The sequence below is a fragment of the Hoplias malabaricus genome, chromosome X2, assembly GCF_029633855.1.
Source record: "Hoplias malabaricus isolate fHopMal1 chromosome X2, fHopMal1.hap1, whole genome shotgun sequence".
NCBI classification, from domain to species: domain Eukaryota; kingdom Metazoa; phylum Chordata; class Actinopteri; order Characiformes; family Erythrinidae; genus Hoplias; species Hoplias malabaricus.
Window position 1 is genome coordinate 13,957,621 of NC_089819.1, and position 19,448 is coordinate 13,977,068.

Consider the following 19,448-nt stretch of genomic DNA (forward strand, 5'->3'; position numbering starts at 1 on the left):
TATACCATCCCAGTATCCCTTCATTCTCTGTATACATACATTATATAATCTATATATACTCTGTACTCTATATGTAAATATACTCTATCTTGCACCTCTGGTTAGATGCACTTCATTGGCTTTGTACCTGTACTCTGCACAATGATAATAAAGTTGAATCTAATCTAAATCTAATCTAATTTATCCGGCCTGCTGGATTGGTTCTATTGATTCATAAAGAACCGATTCGTCCGCGGGCTTCGCTTATAGCTGTCAGTCTACTGGGTCTCCGCCCACAGTTCTCCGGCTCAGGCTTCACACACATACACACACACACACACACAGAGCCAGAGTTAGTTTAACCGAGACGAGGAGAAATAGGATGGACGGATGGATGGAGAAGAGCTGACCCAGGCGAGTCCGAGTCCGATAGGTGATCCGCTCCCAGAGCTTCGACCATGGGCTTCCTTCACCAGCTCCACCTCCTGCTGTGGAAAAACGTCTCTCTAAAGAGGAGGGGACCGGTAAGCGCTCTTTATTTACTCACGTTCAGCCGCTCCAACGGCGGCGTGTTGTGTCTTATAGGTCCAGGCCTGCGCTGTTTATGTCTCTGCTCCACGACGCCGAGAAGACGATGGAAAAACGTTCCATTAACGTTTTTTTGAAGACAGTGCGTCCGCGGGATGATGTAAAGGCTTCGTGCTTGGTTTAACCGCCAGTGAAGAGGCTGGTGTTTTGCTGGAAGATCACTTGGGGATGTTTTCGAGCAAGTTGAAGCAACAGAATCCCACTAACAGGTTGCACACAGACAATGACTGCCTTAACGATGGTCCAGCTACAAAATGAAGGTGGTGGTTCTTCTGTTAGACTGATGCGTCTAGGATGGAGAAACCTGTTGGGCTTGGCTCTAACTCAGTGAATGTGCAGGATTGTTGGCACAAAGAGGGGTGGGGGGTGATGTTAGCTATACTATTTCTTCTCCACATTCTCGGACCTTTGCCAAAGGTGTTGTTTAACCCCGTCCATTGATCAACCCACATGTACGCCCTAGCTTTTCCACTACACCACAGCTAGGCACCTCTTTCACTCTGTGCCACCTGTTTAACCACACCTCACTCTTCCCCAAACTAGGAAGCCGTGTCTGGTAGGAATGATATAAATAATTCACAACATTCAGAGCTGGGTTTCAAAAAGTATTGTTTGTTTTTAATACAGTTGTTTTGTGCTCTGCTAAAAAAAATGCAGTGTCCAAATTGTAGCAGCAGTTTCTCCTGAAATCAAGGATATTTAATGATAGTTCTCCCCCTTCAACTGGGGTAAACTGGTAATAATGTGTAAATAATAACTATGAAGAAGTTGACAGCAGCATTAATGAGTTCCTTTACTGATGTTGGATGATTAGTTCAAATTGATTGGAGCTCTGTCACTCCTAAGAACACAGTTCCACTGTTCCATGGCCCAATGCTGGGGGGATTTATATTCCTCCTGCCAGCTCTTGACACTGGACATAATGACTTTATTCTCATTTGTGACAGCTCCAGAATTCTATTCTATTCTATGCACTGTGCTGTTCCATGGATATGTTTTTCTTCTATTTTAGTTGTTGTCTCTGTTGTGTATCATGTCATTACCTTCAGTAATGGTGCTATATGGAAAAAGGTTATTATATATTATTATTATTCACAATAGTGTAGAACTTGTGGACCACCCTGAGTCTCAGAGGACCTAAAAGAAAACAACTGCATATCCAAAACATGTTCAGTTTAAGTGGACTCTGGGGCCAGTCCATTGCCCTGAGGACACTAGAAGCCTCATATTTTGATTTGCACATTCTTATTTTTGGTTTCTTTTGGTTTCTACACGGTAGAAGGAGGAACTGAAAAACCTGTGGATTTTTTTTTAAGATGCGAAGCAAGATTTAAGCCCTAGTCTTTTAAAGATGCATGCTTGACATATGGCAAAGGTCTTGCATTGTTTTTAGGAATCTCATTAGGTTCTATCATCGCTCTTGCAATGTCCCACTGGAATATCTCCTATAAAAAATGTGTACTTAAATGAATGTTGTACTGAACTACCGACGTGACTGATTTGCTCAGTACTCTGATCAGCACAAATCATGTGTCAAGCATTTCTGTGAGTGTGTAAATGGAGTTTTAATCGAATGGCTTGTTTTCATTTGCTCCTGGCAGATGAATGTTTAAACACATAACAAAATAAATAATTTCAGTACACAGATATGATCTGAAAAATCTTCAGCCACTATTTTGATCTGTTCTTCATGAGAACCAAGTTTGTTATAATACAAGTATCTCACTTGCAGTGTAATTGCAGTTTATTTCGTCTGCATTGCGCAGCCCTAATTAACACCAAATTTGTACTTCCCAGAGGCTGAACAGCTCTCATAGATTATTGATGAGAGCGTCCGTAACCAGCACTCTTGTGGCAGAGCTGAGGGGTGTGGGAGGAAAACATGCAAATTTTTGAATGCAAACCATGGAAAATATCTGTGTCTCATTTGATAGGTGTCATACTCAGTATCTGTGAAATGTTATTACTTACAGTCTAGATAATCATTAACACTACTGCTAACATTGCACAGATGTTCTCCATTCAGTGTCTGACCGGAATGGTGCCATTTCCTTAAAGCTCAGTTCATTATTGCATGGAAAGATATATTTCTAAATTTAGATACAGAAACATTTGCTGAATGCTGAGAGAATAAACCTTTGTTGAGTGTTATTGATAAAAAGAATGTCACAATACTGTGAAAATGTGTGAAATGTAAATAAGAACAAAATGCACTGATGTCTAAATCAAAAACCCTCTGTATTTAAAAGAAAATTTGAAAAAGGCAACATTTATTTATTACATTTTGACCATTTTAACTTTAATCCCAGCAACACATAAGTTGGAGGAAAAAAACAAAAACCATCTTGGAACAAAGGCATTTTTTCCACTGTGTTGTATCACCTCTTATTTTACCAACACTGCAAATGTTTGGTAACTAAAGGGACCATATGCTATAGTTTTAAAGTGAAATGTTTACCATTTGGGCAGCAAGTAGTGTTACAGTCACACAGCTTCAGGGTCAGGTTGTGGTTTTGAGTCCCGCTACAGGTGACTGTCTCTGAGGAGTGTCTAATTTAGCCCCTGGACTCTTCCTAAGGAACCATACTGTTGTAATCCATGCAGAATGTGAATTGGCCTTGAAATAAGTAAAGCCTTCCCAGAAAAATTGTCTGGAAAGCAGCATTTTGCTCCAAACCAGTATAATGTATATCATTCAGCATTAAAGGGGATGGAGACGACTGTGGGGAAATGCAGCTCTAAATTCTTTTAACGTGGAATGGTATGTTTGGTGGAAAATAACAACTGATGTTTATACATGGCTGAATTTTAACTTGTCTGTAAGTTTTTCTTCACTGTTTGAATTACCACAGAACCTCATTTGTTTTCTACTCATAGTTTTGTAGCACTTTTGATTATGCAGTTAGCCTTCTTCCGGTTTTGGAGACATTTCCACCTGTGATTCTAAACAACAAAAATAAGTCAATATTATCAACACATGTAGCAGGAATAGAGCAATCCTCATTTAAATTTGTGCTTTTCAACGTGTGGAGTTCTGTCCATTGTCTAAAACTACTTCAGATGCATCTGCCACGAGCAGAGAGAGAGAGAGAGAGAGAGAGAGAGAGAGAGAGAGAGTGAGAAAATTGGATAGCGGACCAAGCCTTTGATTTTTCATTCATTTACAGATATTGGGGCTTTGTAAACACATTAGACTGACTTGAAACAGACTTGAGAACTAGCAAATGATGAGGAAATATCTTCTGAATTTTATAAAAAGTGTTTTTGATTACAGTCGTGAACTACGCCTCTAAAGGTGAGGTGCACAATTTTTAATTCAAATCACTTTTTGTAAGTTTAAGAAAATGTTTCCTCACCGTTTGCTTGGTTTCAGGTCTGTTTCCGCATAAGACAAAGGTCCAGTGTTTGCACACTTTTGTACACAGCCTTGGCTCGTTAAATAGGTAAATTGCTCATCCAAATTTAAAACTATCCTAACATGAATTGAAGGGATGTAGGTGAAACATATTTCATAATTTAAAAATATAAACTACATAAATGTGAAATGTGAAAAAGTCCTGAAACATAATTAGGGAACATTTTGGAGTGCTCCAGAATGATTTGTGATAATCTGGCAATCAATCATTTTACAAGTATGGTGATCAACCCCAAGCTGAGTGAAACCAAGTGACAACAGGTTGCTCAGATGAAGTTGTTGTCACACATCTCCAGGGTCCTGGCATATCCTATGTCTGTTTGGGTTTCCTCCAGGTGCTCCAGTTTCCTCCCATAGTCCAAAAACTAATTGGTAGGGTTATTGGCTATTCAAAATTGTGCATAGATGTGTGTGTGAAAATGATTGGATGAGTTTCTGAAACCATTCATAGGTGTGAGTGTGTGATGCTCTGTAATGGGCTGGTGCCCTGCCCAGGGTGTGTTTCTGGCTTGTATTAAGTGATTCTGGGCAGGCTTCAGACCCACCACAACCCTGAACATGATAAAGCGGTTGTAGAAAATGAATGAATAAATGAAGCTTAGCAGTGACAGTAATTTATTCAAGCACAGGTACACTGAAGTTTTAAGGGGTGTTTTTAGCATCTTACATGAATATTTTAAATATTCTGAAAAGTCCTAGTCAGATCAGAGACCTTGAAGAAACAACATTTTCAGAAAAGGAAACTAACTGTTTATTTAGTTATAATATATTCTGAGCTTGAGCAATCTTAAGCATGCAGCAGATGACCTATATTGCAGAATACATTCACACCTTCTACGGGAGCAAGAGTAATAAACACTATCTATAAAACAAATACAGCTAAGATACATCCGTTGCTCATATATGTTCCAATTCACTCACAGCATGTCCATAGGAAGGCACCAATAGAGTGAATGAGATTCTCTTGTACGGCCAAACATGACGTCACCATCCTCAATGCCAAATGTCATTTAGAGGGGTAAAACCCCAGCATTACTGCTGCACAATATGTCGGTGGCCAATATATTCTTTGCCAATATGTGGATTTTTTATAGTTATTGTTATCGGCACAATATTGGAATTTTAGCCGATATTACAACCAATTCCTTGGTGCATTTTTTGTGATTGCGCATATAATTTAAAATAACACACACACACACACACACACACAGCAGATTAAACGACAGAAAGATACTCTCAACCACCACAGTGCGGGAGAACCTTTTATTTAAAATACATGAAAAATAGGTCTAGACTCATTCTGTGTCTGAATTTATTACTAAAACATTGATAAAGGTTTAAAAACACTCGCTCAAACACTCTCTCTCCCTCGCTAGCTTTGAGCAGCTTTATGCCGATCTCTTCCTTGTCCTCCAAAACAAACTCTGTGCTGCACTTATTGGCACAATGCCGTAGATTAGCTCTTGACATTAGTGGGGACCTGTTCACCTACCTCTACTGTAAAGGCCTGTCCTATGACAACCTATGATAAAAAGAATGGGTTTGTTTCAATCCAATGTGCATTTGCTTTAGTTACAAAAAAATAAAATGATCGGTTTTTAGTATCAGTATCGGCTACTCCAAGGTGCTAATTTTCGGTTATCATATTGGCCAAAAAATTAAAAATTGGTGCATCCTTACCCAGCATTGCATTCTCTGTCTTGTCTGGTTTATCTTGTAACTTTGGTATAGAACTGAGACGGAATGAAGTTTGTGATCAGTAAATGACCCCTCTAAGGTTCTTGTGACCGAATTTAATTAAATCACCAATAACTTCTCAGAGGATTAGAGGTGGTTAATACTGCAAAGAAGAGCAATCTCCCACTTAATATTCATGATTTTAGAAGAAATGATGGATAAGTATACACAAGCTTTTAGCCATGTGTTGTAAACTGAGCAGCCATTATGTCTTAAATGCAAACTGACAGTCTTGGTCATGAGAAAATGATCATTTTCAAAACGTCCACATTTTATATCAGTAAAAGCATATTAGTGCCCTGGCCAAGTGCTACATCACTTTCATCATTAATGCCACAGTGTTTTGAAGTGGGGAGGTTTTTCGCCCATCCTTTTTAGCTCTTAGCTCATGAGGTGCTCTTGAATTGGAGGCCTGACTCATCCCAAGCATTTAATCTCTAAGTAGTCTTATAGCCTGCCAGCAGTTTAGGATGGAACTATAACTCCAGAGTTGCTGAAAAGGACAGATTGATATTGAATATTAATGTTCATAACTTGAGCATGAACTGGATGTGAGCCGTGTTGTAAATGATATCAAAGCAAACCATGCTGAATACTGTTGAACATTGTTTTAAAGCTCTGCATTATTCAGTCATCTGTTTTGATTTTGGGTTTGCACTCATGGAATTCAACTTTGATGCTGGAAAATAATTATTTCATATGATGTAGAAGGAGCAAATGTGGTTTTACCACATTACTAATTGTTTTACCAGTTGAGGGTTGCCACTATTTATAATTGAGAATTAATTAAGTTTTGAGTTGATAATCAATTATTATTTGAGGGAACATTTATTTAATTAAACTGGCAGACCTTAGAGACTTTCAGAGAGTCTGAAATACTATACTGGATAACACTATGCATGTTCATAGGCATTGTTTTTTTAAAGTTAGAAGACGTTTAGTTCTGGATTATCAACACTTTGTTTACTACTATCAGTATATTTTTTATTTAAATTATATCATGGTTTCAGAGAGCTCTGAAACAAAACTGAGGGGAGTACCATTGGATGAGGAAGTTGAAGTTATTTGATTACATTTATTCAATCAGTTTGTGCAAATGCTTTATATTGTTCAGGATCTTAGTGGGTTCAGAGTCTACTCTGAATCAACAGGTACAAGTCAGGGACACTCCCTGGACCGGGCACCAGTCCATCACAGGGCATTGCACACTTTTCCAATCACTTACATCTGTGGATACTTTTGAATAAACAATCTACCTACCAGCATGTATTTTTGGACTGTGAAAGGAAACCTGAGCACCCTGAGGAAACCCACACATACACGGGGAATACAGTGAGGAGAGGGGATGGAAAACATACTGAGGTTGTACCTGAAATAAACATTTAATAAAAGTTAGCTTCTAATTTTTTTTCTGCTGCAGCCTAACCCATTGCTACATTCATTCATTCATTATCTGCAACCGCTTATCCAGTTCAGGTTCGCAGTGGGTCCAGAGCCAACCTGGAATCATTGGGCGCAAGGCAGGAATACACCCTGGAGGGGGCGCCAGTCCTTCACAGGCAACACAGACACACACACACACATTCACTCACACCTACAGACACTTGAGTTGCCAATCCACCTACCAACGTGTGTTTTTGGACTGTGGGAGCACCCAGAAGAAACCCATGTGGACACGGGGGAGAACACACCAACTCCTCACAGACAGTCACCCAGAGCGGGAATCGAACCCACAACCTCCAGGTCCCTGGAGCTGTGTGACTGCGACACTACCTGATGAGCCGCCCCTCATTGCTAGATATGTATCATTAATCAAAATAATCAGTTATTGGTGTATTAATGACTGTTTACATACCTAACTATTCTATAAATGTATAATTATGCAGATATTTTTATTTTTCATTGAATGGGTTATTGAGTACCAGGTCTGTGTAATAATGAGTAATGAATCAAGAAACTTGGATCACCACCGTAACGTGGTGGAGGGGTTTGCGTGCCTGAGTGAGCCTAGGAGCTATGTTGTCTGGGGTAATAGGCCCTGGTAGGGTCTCCCAAGGCAAATTGGTCCTAGGTGATGGGCCAGTCAAAGAGTGATCCAAGAGACCCCCATGGAGAAAAGAACAACAAGGATACATTTTCTCTCATCCGAAATAGGGTTATTGGGTTCCTTGGAGAGCGCCTGGTGATTGGACCTTCACTAATGGAGCCCGGCTGGGCACAGCCTGAAGGAATAACATGGTTCTACTCTCCTATGGGCTCATCACCTGTGGAAGAGTTAGAGTTAGTAATAGGGTTCCAGTGTAATGTGGATCAGGTAGCAGCCAAGGGTGGAGACCCTGGCATTCTGATCCTTGGTTATTAAAACTCTAGGAGCTTGAGTTGATGAGTGAGATTAAGAGGTACCGGCTAAATATAGTCAGGCTCATATTACACACAGCATTGGCGCTGGAACCAATCTTGAGAGGGGCTGGATGCTCTTTCACTCTGGAGTTGGCCAGGGTGAGAGGCATAGGTTTGGAGTGAGCTTATTCAAAGCCCATGGCCTCAGCGCCTGTATGTTGGGGTTTACCCCAGTGGATGAGAGGGTAGTTTACCTGCACTTTCAGGTCACGGAATGGGCTCTGACTGTTGTTTGTGCTTATGTACCTAACAGCAGCTCGGAATACCCAAACTTCTTGATGATTCTAGAGGGGGTGCTGGAAAGTGCTCATTCTGGGGACTCTACTGTTCTGCTGGAGGACTTCAACGCTCACGTGGGCAATGAAAGTGAGACCTGGAGGGGCATGATCTCCCCGATCTGAACCTGAGTGAAGTTCAGTTATTGGATTACTATGCTTGTCACAGTTTATTCATAACAAAGACCATGTTTGGGCATAAGGGTGTCCAAAATAAAAGGTGGCATTTTGATGATCGACTTTATAGTTGTATCATCTGACCTGTGGCCATATGTTTCGGACACTTGGGTGAGGAGAGGTGCTGAGCTGTCAGCTGATCAGTGGTAAGTTGGATCAGATGGTCGGGGAGGATACCGGACAGACCCGGTAGGCCCAAACATGTGTTGAGGGTTTGCTGGGAACGTCTAGCATAGGAACCTGTCAGAAAGATCTTTATTTCCCACATCTGACAGAGCTTTGATGGCATCCTGGGGGAGGTTGGTGAGTCCGAATTGGCTTTGTTCCGTGCCTCCATTGTTGAGGCAGCAAACCAGAGCTGTGTCGCAAAGTTATTGGTGCCTGTCGTAGTGGCGGTCTCCAGACCTGGTGGTGGGCACCCCGGATGCGGGAGGCTGTCAAGGTGAAGAGAGTCCTATTGAGCCTGGTTGACTTTTGGGACTCCAAAGGCAGCTGATGGGTGCAGAAGGGCCATGTGGATTGCAACTTCAGCTGTCACTGGGGCAAAAACTTGGGTTTGGGAGTTGTTCAATGAGGACATGGAAAACGACTTTCGGTCTGCTGCGACAAGATTCTTGCAAACCGTCAGGCGACTCAGGAGGGGAAAGCAGTTTTCCATAAACACTGTATGTGGTGGGGGTGGGTAGTTGTTGACCTCGACCGGGGGCATTGTTAGGCGGTGGTATGAAGACTTCTAGAATCTTCTCAATCCCGCCAACAAGCCTTCTACAGAGGAAGCGGAGCTTGGGAAGGGCTCGTCTATCACCCAGGCTGAGGTGGCCGAGGTTGTCAGAAAACTCTGGTGGCTAGAGTTCCAGGCTCCGTGGGTGGATGAGATCTGCCGCGAGTTTGCAGTTTGCAGCTGAGTGTGAAGTGGCGGGGATGAGAATCAGCACCTCCAAATCTGAGACCATGGTACTCTGTCCAAAACGGGTGTTGTGCTCTCTCCAGTTTGGAAGGGAGCTCCTGCTCAGAGGTGTCCTGTTCACAGATGAGGGAAAGATAGAGCGGAAGGTTAACAGGTGGTAATCCGGACTCCGCAGGGTGTCTGGGCCCTCCCTTCGAGAGGGTGAGGAGTTTGGACATCCAGGAGAGACTTGGAGAGGAAACAGCTGAGTTGGTTTGGGTATCTGGTCCGGATGCCTCCTGGATGCTTCCCTGGTGAAATGTGTCGGGCATGTCCAATGGGGAGAAGACCCAGGGAAAACACAGAACACACTGAAGAGATTATATGTCTCAACTTGCCTGGGGATACCTCAGTATCCCTCCAAAAGTGTTGGAAGGGCAGGCTACAGAGGGGGATGTCTGGGTTTCTTTAATCGGACTGCTGGCCCAGCGACCTGTACCTGGATGAGCGGTAGACAATGGATGGATGGATGGACGAATCAAGAAACGGTACATGCTGAAGTCTGAACAGAGAAAAGGACATTGTTGTGAGGAGAGAAACAGAGATCTGTCAGTTTGTCACTGCATTTTCCACCATTTCTTTGCCACTAGTTCACAAGAATTTGCCAGATATTATAATATGTGATACTTGTTCCTAATGTGCACAGAATCTCCAAAAAGCAGGGTAAAAGGATGAAGCTGAAAGATTTCAATGTATTTCATTGTAAAACCACTGTGTAAACCACAAAAGTTTTTTACATTCATCACAAATGATTGTAAACTTTTGCCGTTAACAAAATATTGGCAATAACACAGTAGAATTGAGCATTGTGTCAGCAGTGGTAGCTAGACAAACAATAGCTGCTTATAAAGGTTTTAATTGAGTTATTTGAGGTGACAGGCTTGTACAAGTGTGACAGTGACAGAATTTCTCGGTTTCTACTTTGCCAAATTCTACAAACAATATCTGATTCTTTAGACACCTAATTACACCGATTGGCCTACTTTCTCCAACTCCGCTCTAGCTCAGTGCTGTGTATACCATGGGTGTATTGTGAGCTATCTTTAGCACTGGTAGCGCTCTGTTTGATTGTGTTTCAGAATCCCTGGAGGAAAGGATTGGCTGTGTAAGATTAGCTTCAGCTACGTCACCGACTTTAATCAGGCAGGTTGAATTTAGGAAGCTGATGGCTGGGCTCGTTGGCTTCAGTAGCTGACAAGTCAGCAAATGTGAGCAGCATTAGCAATGCTGCTCCAGACACTGAATGTATAAAGTCCTGCTATTTTCTAAGTTTCTTAACACTATGTCTGAAATATGAAGTGCCAGCATGACAGGACAGCAGCAGTGTTTTTTAAAAATATCAACATTTTCCCCTTGTACAGATGAAGTTGATTAGTCAAGACATGGTCAGGCCTGCTGCAATCCCTAAATTGTAATTGACTATCAGTTTTCTTTTGTGGTTTAGCAATGTGTATTGTTTGTTTATTGTATGTAATTATTAAAATATATGTTTAAAGTAGCCACACTGGCTGACTAGGTAAGTAGAAACCTATGCTAATGCTAACTGATGGTGAATTTGTAGGCTCTTTTGCTAACAGAGTAAGTAAATATTCCTTGAAATATCAAATGTATTTTTGTGGCTGTAACTCCATGCAGGACAATGCTAGTAAGATAAAAAAAAAAATAGCTGCTGCTTCTGATGATGATGGTTATGAACTAAGAAAATAGCAGATGGGCTTAGTGAATGCTTTGATTTTAAAAACAATATTTAAATTAAATCTATTAACTATAAATTAAAACTATTAATTATAAATCTACAGTCCCGATTGTCATTACGCTTTTCTATTGGAATCACTTAATTGAGTTAGCACATTCTACACACCACATTATACATGCACATTTCTTATATATTCTTCTACTACATACACTTTTTTTGTATTGTTAAATCACATACAAACTGTGTAAAGTGTAGTGGATATATCTCTTACTTAGAAAACAAATGTGGCATTGATAAAACTTTAGATTTTAAATTTCTCTGTGAGCTATGAACAAAATAGTTAATTTAAAATTAGACCATGCCTTTATCATTGTACAGGCCTTGTGAAGGTTAGTCTTGTATATAAGGTCATTATTTAAAACGTCCGACATATCTTTCGGTCCTTCTGTCTTTCGGTCCTTCTGTCTTTCTGATATGTTAGTGATTTATCAGTCTGTTTTTTTTTCTCGCACATCGAGCTTGGTGTGTGCTTGTGTGCAGAGTGTGTGACAGCTTTGAAGAGCTGCTGTTCTTGATGTTTTACTGCAGTGTCACACAGATGTTATATTTGATGGCTAATCAGACAGTAACTGTGCCATCAAAACAATCCTACACATACGGTTTCTGTTAAATTTACAATGTCTAATGATCAAAGCTGACTTTGACCTACATTCACATTAAAAGTGTTCACAGTGCTGGAAATCTTGCTGTGTCATGATCTTTATTTGATCAGCTTTAAATTTCTTCACCACCTTGACAGATTTATCACTTTTTGACTTCTTCATACACTTCTCTTTACTGACTCATCTCTCTCTCTCTGTTGATAATAATCTGCATGAGTTACAATTGGTATTTATTTCCAAAAAATGCTCATATTAATAACACAGTTTTAGATCCAAAGGGTAAATCCCTCACACTGGGCTGTCAGGGGGTGAAATGGGCCGCAGTGATCCGGAACAGTGTTCCAGCACCTTCGATAAATAATTACATAAATGTGAAGGGCTGTTTCATGCAGTTATGTGAACGCAAGCTCATTTTATGTGCTGCATTTTGATGTGCTCCATCGTGTTATCACTACCTCAGGAAACATATTTAGTTCTGGACACACACACACACACACACACACGCAGACACTGTTTTTACAACAGGTATTTTTTAAATTATTATTTTTAAAAATGACCCATAACAAACATGCAAGGCCTGGTTGTTCCACTGTGAGATGAGAACTCAAGGTAATGGGTCTGAAAGAATGTCAGGTGGTCAATGAAGCAAAGGAAATGGGGGGAAAAGGGATAGAACAAAATTGTTTTAAACTCATTCAAGTTAATGGTATAGTATTCCGTTTATTTTAGTTCATATATTGGCATATATTCACACATGGTACACACACACTTTTACAGTGTATATGTTTAAACACAGTCATTCTCTCTGGGTGGTGTTATACCATTTCCAGGACACTGGAGCTGTGTCTCAGGAGAGTGGGCTGATGGCTGGATCTTGGTGAAAACTTAGGGCTTTGTTGTTACTGTTTGCCATTTACCTTATTTCAACAAAACGAAACACACACACACACACACACACACACACTGACCTACTTCCTCTCAGCTCTACTCACTGACTGATTGGCTGAGGCATGGCCAGACAGAACTGACTACTGAGTATCTATGGAGACTAGAGAGAGTGAGAGAAATTGAAAGGAGAGAGAAAAAGAAAGAGACAGAGCAAATTAGAGAGGGTGAACAAGGGAGAGAAAGGGACAGATGACGATATAGGAACAGAGAGAGAGAGTATGAGAGCAATTGACACAAGTTGTGATCACTTTAGAGACTTGGGAAAGAGGGAGAGACGGAAAGACAAAGAAAATAATGTTTGAAACACTCGTGCCACAAAAGCTTCTTTGAAGTGAACTGTACAATAAGAACAAGTAAGTAAAATGGGGAGACATTAAGAAAGAGATGAGAAATTGAGGGAGATATATACGGCTGAAGAGAGCAGTAAGTGAGTGAGACTTAGGCTGAGATTGCGAAGGAGAAAAAGAAAGAATTAGAAAGGGACTGAAGTAGAGATGGAGATAGAGTGAAAAACAGAGATTATACATTAACAAAGAAAATTAGTGAGGGAGGACAGATACATTAAGAACATGAATACAGTGTGAAAGAGCTGGAGAAAAAAGAGGGGAGAAAAACAGGTATTCAGAGAGAGTGAGAGGATGAGAGCGAGAGAGAGCAGGATTAAGACACAGGCTGAGCAGTGGTCTTATATCTGGGAAAACTGCTAGAGAGTGAAATGCCAGTCGTTTGAATTATACATGCTAACTGTAAATTCTAATGGAAGAGTGGGTGGGTGTGTGTGTGTGTGAATATGTGTGTGTTTTGGGGGGAGATTTTTTGCAGTGTTCTCACCAGAGAGATGGTAGATACTCCAGCATACTTTAAAGAGACTAATGCAATGTCATGGGGCCTGTTATGAAGACTGCTACCTGTTAGCCTTAGACCCTGATTTGCTAGGCTTACCTCATGCCTCTCAGGTCTTAATGCAGCATTTAAATGCTGACACTGGGAAAAAAGGATCCATGCCTCATAACAGAAGGGGTGGAGTCAGCAACAGTTTGTAGCCCAAGCATGTAGCCATGTATACATTGCCATGGCTAAAGACTTTGTACCGTTCTGTCCAGTTAATTTTACTGAAGTGTATTGAGAACTGAGGTAAACAGCAGTGCTTTCTTGATGGTAGCATGTGGCAACATTGTTTGGGCCCACGTGAGGGCTAAAATTATTGTCCACTCTGATATATTATGTACAATATACATGTTGTATGTATTGTTTACCTTTATTTAACTGTATTTTTATTTTTTATTATTATGAAATGTATTTATTATATATATATATATAAACTCTTGTGCACACACACAGATGGACATAATACCAGTGGTGTAGAGACTGAAAGCTCAGTTGATACACTATAACAAAGGTGACAGGTTCATGTGAACTCCCTTTGGACCCAGGAGAAGACCATGGCAACAGGTTTTATGTCAAATCTATTTACAGGCATCTACATTCCCACTCCTAATTGTGTATCTACTTGTTCTCTAAAGGAGCACGTCACATTTACTTCCAAAATATATTTCTCTTTTAGAGAGATGAGTCAGCGAAATAGAAGTTGGACAGATTTGACGAGGCTCATTTCCAATGATGAAAATTAAAGCAGCAGATTCATGAGAAATATTTAATACTCAGAAATGTTGGTTCAGCAGACTGTAAATGCACAGAGCTCTACTCCAGCTCTCAGTCTGAACCCGAGGAACAGGCCTCGTGGGGGGGAAGAGAGAGAGAAGTAAATCACAGATGAACAAAAAAAATTAATTTACTCAGAAAGGACATTAGTTGAAATGGGTTTGAACTTTAAAGAATCATTGGAAATGACGTAGGACTTATTTACAAAAGACATTGCACTTTGGAATATATTGTATAAGGGCGTTCATTTAGTGTCATATGGGATGACTTTTACTGGCAGACATTGAAATGGTGACATTTGTGGAACAGTAGGCCAGTATCGTGTGAGTTTATTATGCTCTGAAATAGAGGGTAATGGGAGAGCGTGAATGTGTGTGGGAGATATACGGTGCACTGATGCAAACTGAAGGGATTGTTGTGTTTCAGGAACTTAATTAACATTTCCATTGAACTTAAACCAAGAGCAGCACAAGGAAGACAAAGTCAAACCCAACAGTTTTGTTCAACATAGAAACCAGTTATGATTTGCAGATATTTTGCAGATATGTGTTTTCTGTCCAGTATCTTTGACCATATAGTGTGAGACGTTTTGAACTGTAACAAAATAGAAGCCTTTTTGGTGCTGTGCAGAAACATTTTTCAACAGGTTCTTTAAAGAACCAGACATCTATTATGTCCTTAATTAGGAAACCTAGAGGAAGCCCCTTGCAGAGAGTTTTATTTGATATTATTGTTGGCAGATCTTGACTGTCTCCAGCAGGATTTAATATATTTTCTCTATCCAATTAAAAAAAAAATCTCAATTTTTGTCAATTTGTCGGTTGCTACATCATTTGAACACAGCAGCCGTCCTCCACACTTTGTGAAAATTTCATGATGAATCAACTGATAGCAATGCTACAAAATATAATCTTTTTACAGTGGAGACTTCCATTGAGAGTTAAGAAAGTTTTCTCTTTCTTCTCTAAAGTTACTATTTCGGCAGATACGTGTTTTACAGTGACGATATGCTAAATAGTGGAAAAAAAAATCAATACGATTATAGTTTACAATTTTGAAAACTTGTAATGACTCTACATTTGGGCTGAATGATTGAGAAACTGTTCTGACTAATATTGTAACATTGCAGTTGAAAAATGTATATATTCAACATGGTTGTGATGTCACAGCATGTGGGTGTATGGTTGCTTTTCGCTGACTCATGAACTCATTTACTCTCAGTTCATGAGCTGTGTGATTTTAGGTTAATTTTTCCAATTTGAAACTTTTTAGTGCTATGGTTTCCAAAGTGGGGGCGGTGGCACTATTGCAGGTGGGGATGCAGCATACATAAAGCATCACTTGTAATAATGTGATTTGTCACGTTATTTTGTTCTGTCCAATAACAAGTTGCAGTTTTGCATGAATGGCATTATTTAAAATAAATTCCAGTGGAGTTTGGAATCAAACAAAATGTGTTTATATGTGAGTGGGGGGTGGGGGTGTATTCTCATCTACAAAATGAGGGCACTGCAGAAAAAGTTTAGGAGCCACTATGTTGGGGCAACATTGTTGGTGATTCAAGAAAATAATAAAAAAAAATGCAGCTCTTACATTTTAAAAAACACACTCTTGCAAATGGCGGCTGCAGAATAAATACAATAAATCTTTCAGCTCTACTGCTGGTAGGTAAAGGTGACTTTATAAACCTGAATATGAAGTTAGTACAGTGATGGCTTTTGTTGGAGGAGGAGGTCCTGTTAGCCCAGTGTGGCTCAAGCAGGAGTGAATTATTGAACACTCTCCTAACTCCTCAGAGGAAGGCCAAATGAAATATGCATAAGATGGAGAAGGAGAGAAGGAATAAGGAGAGAGAGAAAAACAGAGAGAGTGTGATGTGGAGGAGGAGTGCAGGGGGAGAGATGTGAGTAGGTAAGGGATTCGTTATATTGGGGTAGAGACCCATCTGGAGGCATTAGTCAGCTGAATGCTGAGGGATGGGGACGGCACAGCCGCAGCTTGCTAAAGAGGATCAACTTCTTTGAGTGGAGGTAGAGAGCAGACACAGGGAAAGAAGTGCCTAGAAAAAATGAGAGAGGAACAGAAATGTAACAATACACATTTTTAGGTTTCATATGATTTCTGAGTTTAAGAATTACTTCCGTTTATAACATTTTTATACACGTAATGACCATTTCTTCTATAATGGAGGGTCTATGTAGGTAGTCTGTGCTTTTTGTGTCTGTCTAAACTTCTGGGAAGACTTTACAATAATCATGGTGGTGCATTTCTATGAGTATTTGATGGCATTCAGCCATGACATTATCGAGGTGGGGTCCTGATGTTGGATGATTAGATTACAAACACCAGTCAAACTCATGCAAATAGATAGAGATGCGTCACTCCAGAGTTACACTACCCCAGAGTGCAGTACCTAGAGGGCATTTTACACCTCTATTTATGTCCTTCAGTTGGAACACTACTGCTTATTAATGCCCTTAAATTTTAAAGAAGTGTTGATTAAATGAAGATTTTGTGTCAAACTACAGAAAGCATCTGGGTTATTCAATTTCACAGTGTTTGGTTTGGTGGGCTCTAGATCCCCAAAATAATGTCCACATTCACCAAATACGTGATTTTATTTCATAATATATCTTGCTTTGATATTACTTAATAATACTGATCAGCTTTGAAAAGTATTTAATAGCTCCATCTGAAGTGACAAGAAAGGTGATATGTTGAGATAGGGAAGGAGGGAGTGAATGAAGGAGGGAGGCATTAAGTGTGAGGGAAAGAGGGAGAGATAGGCAATGAATGATGCTTTAATTTGGCCACAGGATCATCCATTAAGACCTGGCCCCTCGGCGCCCGCTGTGTGTTTGCTGTAATTGAATGACAGAGTGTGTCTGGAGATGAGATTCTTCTCTCTCAAATAATAATTATCACAGCGAAGCTCTGCTCATAAAGCCATGTGCTTATGGGTCGGTGAGGGCCATAAAGTAGGCCAGAGAGAGAGAAAGCCTGAGCACATTTAACCCATAACGTACTTAACCATTAGAAGGCTAGTTGTGTTGGGCGTGTTTACACTGGTCAGGTCCGTTTTATATCGGAATAAGGACCTCATCGCTACTACGCTTGTCCTCATCAGTGCTTTTGATTGGATACATTTAGGAAACAAACAATTCATCACACACCCAAACGCAGCATTTAGTATGTTTGGGATAGCATATTAATGAATAGGTGTTGGCATGCAGGGCAGCACGGTGGCGCAGCAGGTAGTGTCGCAGTCACACAGCTCCAGGGGCCTGGAGGTTGTGGGTTCGATTCCCGCTCTGGGTGACTGTCTGTGAGGAGTTGGTGTGTTCTGCCTGTGTCCGCGTGGGTTTCCTCCGGGTGCTCTGGTTTCCTCCCACAGTCCAAAAACACACGTTGGTAGGTGGATTGGTGACTCAAAAGTGTCCGTAGGTGTGAGTGTGTGAGTGAATAATTCCAGGTAATTCTGGACCCACCGTGACCCTGAACTGGATAAGCGGTTACAGATAATGAATGAATGAATGTTGGCATGCACCAGAGTACAGGTACGCAACATGTTGTTGTGACCAAACACACAAAAATCATTGTGAACCTTAACTGACCTGTGATAGAAGAATACAACCTCTGTTGTTGTCACTCTGGGCAGTGCACTGCAGAAACTGCACTATGTAACTCTTGGAGGATGGTAGGAAACCACCTCCCTCTCATCTCCCCCTGGATTCCGGGACAATGCAAGTGAACTACTCTCTGCAACAGCGGAGGGAGCCCAGAAACAAAATGCCAAATCTTACCTAGTGTTCCTTCAAGGAAAAAACATGTCTAAAGTTAAGGTAAGTGTCAGGGCTAGTAGTCGTTATGGTAAGGGCCAATATCCCAAAAATGAATGGAAGTCTATGTTATGTTCCCACAGTGCATGAAAACAAGTGTGTTTGTAGTTGTGTGTGTTTCTTATAGATGTCTCATCGCTCAGTCCTGCTGTGTGAGCCACCTGTTAAGTATGAATAAGGATTTAATTTGCATGTAATATTTATGCATAATTATTTATTTTTCAGTGTTATACAATTTTAAGACAAGGAGGGTAGTTATTTTTAAGGTGAAATATATAATAATTTTTACAGTGCTGATTTTAATCTTGATTAAATTAATTAGCTCCTTATTACTCTGATAAAATTTTACAGCCTCTTCATTTTAATGATTCATTTCCGTGGCTGAAGAGGGTGCCCAGTATTAATGAATTCTTTCTCTGCACTAGACTAAGTGTGACATCCATAGAACTGCCAAAGAAGCCTTCATCACAGAATCACTATAGATGTATATAGAGCAGCTGCACATGAACCTAAGTTAACATGCCCAATGTTACGTGTCAGCTCGAGGGGTACGAACCCCTCCATAATCAGTACCTGACCTCTGTAATGCACTCACTCCATCAAAATCCTCACGGAAATGTTCCAACTTTGAACAACGGGGTTTCACAGCTTAAGAAATGGTTAGTCAGTTTAACAGGGAAAATTTAATTTGTGTTAACAAGCATTTATATTTGTTTAAGCTCAAATACTGGAAACGTGTATCATGGCGAAGTGAAATGTTATATGATTAGGGTTTAGTAAGTTGGATGTAGTGAGCTATGTGTGTCACTTTATCATTAAAAAATGAACACGACTTGTTAAACACAATGAAATATTCTTTTCAATTGAAATATGATTTTAAAGTGTCAGTAGAAAATGAATGAATGAATAAAAGTCCACTACAATAGCACACAAATCAGCACTTTTTTATTTCATTTTATTCATCCACATGAAAGTGACTAGTGTAAAGACATAATGCAGAAACATTCTGCATAATCTGCCACAGTTCGTCCTGATCTCTGGTGTTAAACCAGATCACATTAGCCTAATCAGTTCAGTTAGGTCCAGTGATGCCTGTGGCATATGGTGAACACACATTTCTATTG

The 19,448-nt window shown here is 40.3% G+C and overlaps 1 protein-coding gene across 1 annotated transcript in view; it reads left to right on the plus strand.

Moving 5' to 3' along the window:
- Positions 1-361: 361 nt before the first annotated feature.
- LOC136676226 (ATP-binding cassette sub-family A member 2-like) overlaps positions 362-19,448 on the plus strand; it is an 85,965-nt gene continuing 66,878 nt past the window's right edge. Inside the window, exon 1 of the mRNA XM_066653072.1 lies at positions 362-503. Within this exon, the coding sequence (XP_066509169.1) occupies positions 438-503 (66 nt within the window). The 5' untranslated portion in view covers positions 362-437. The remainder of the gene's footprint in view (positions 504-19,448) is intronic.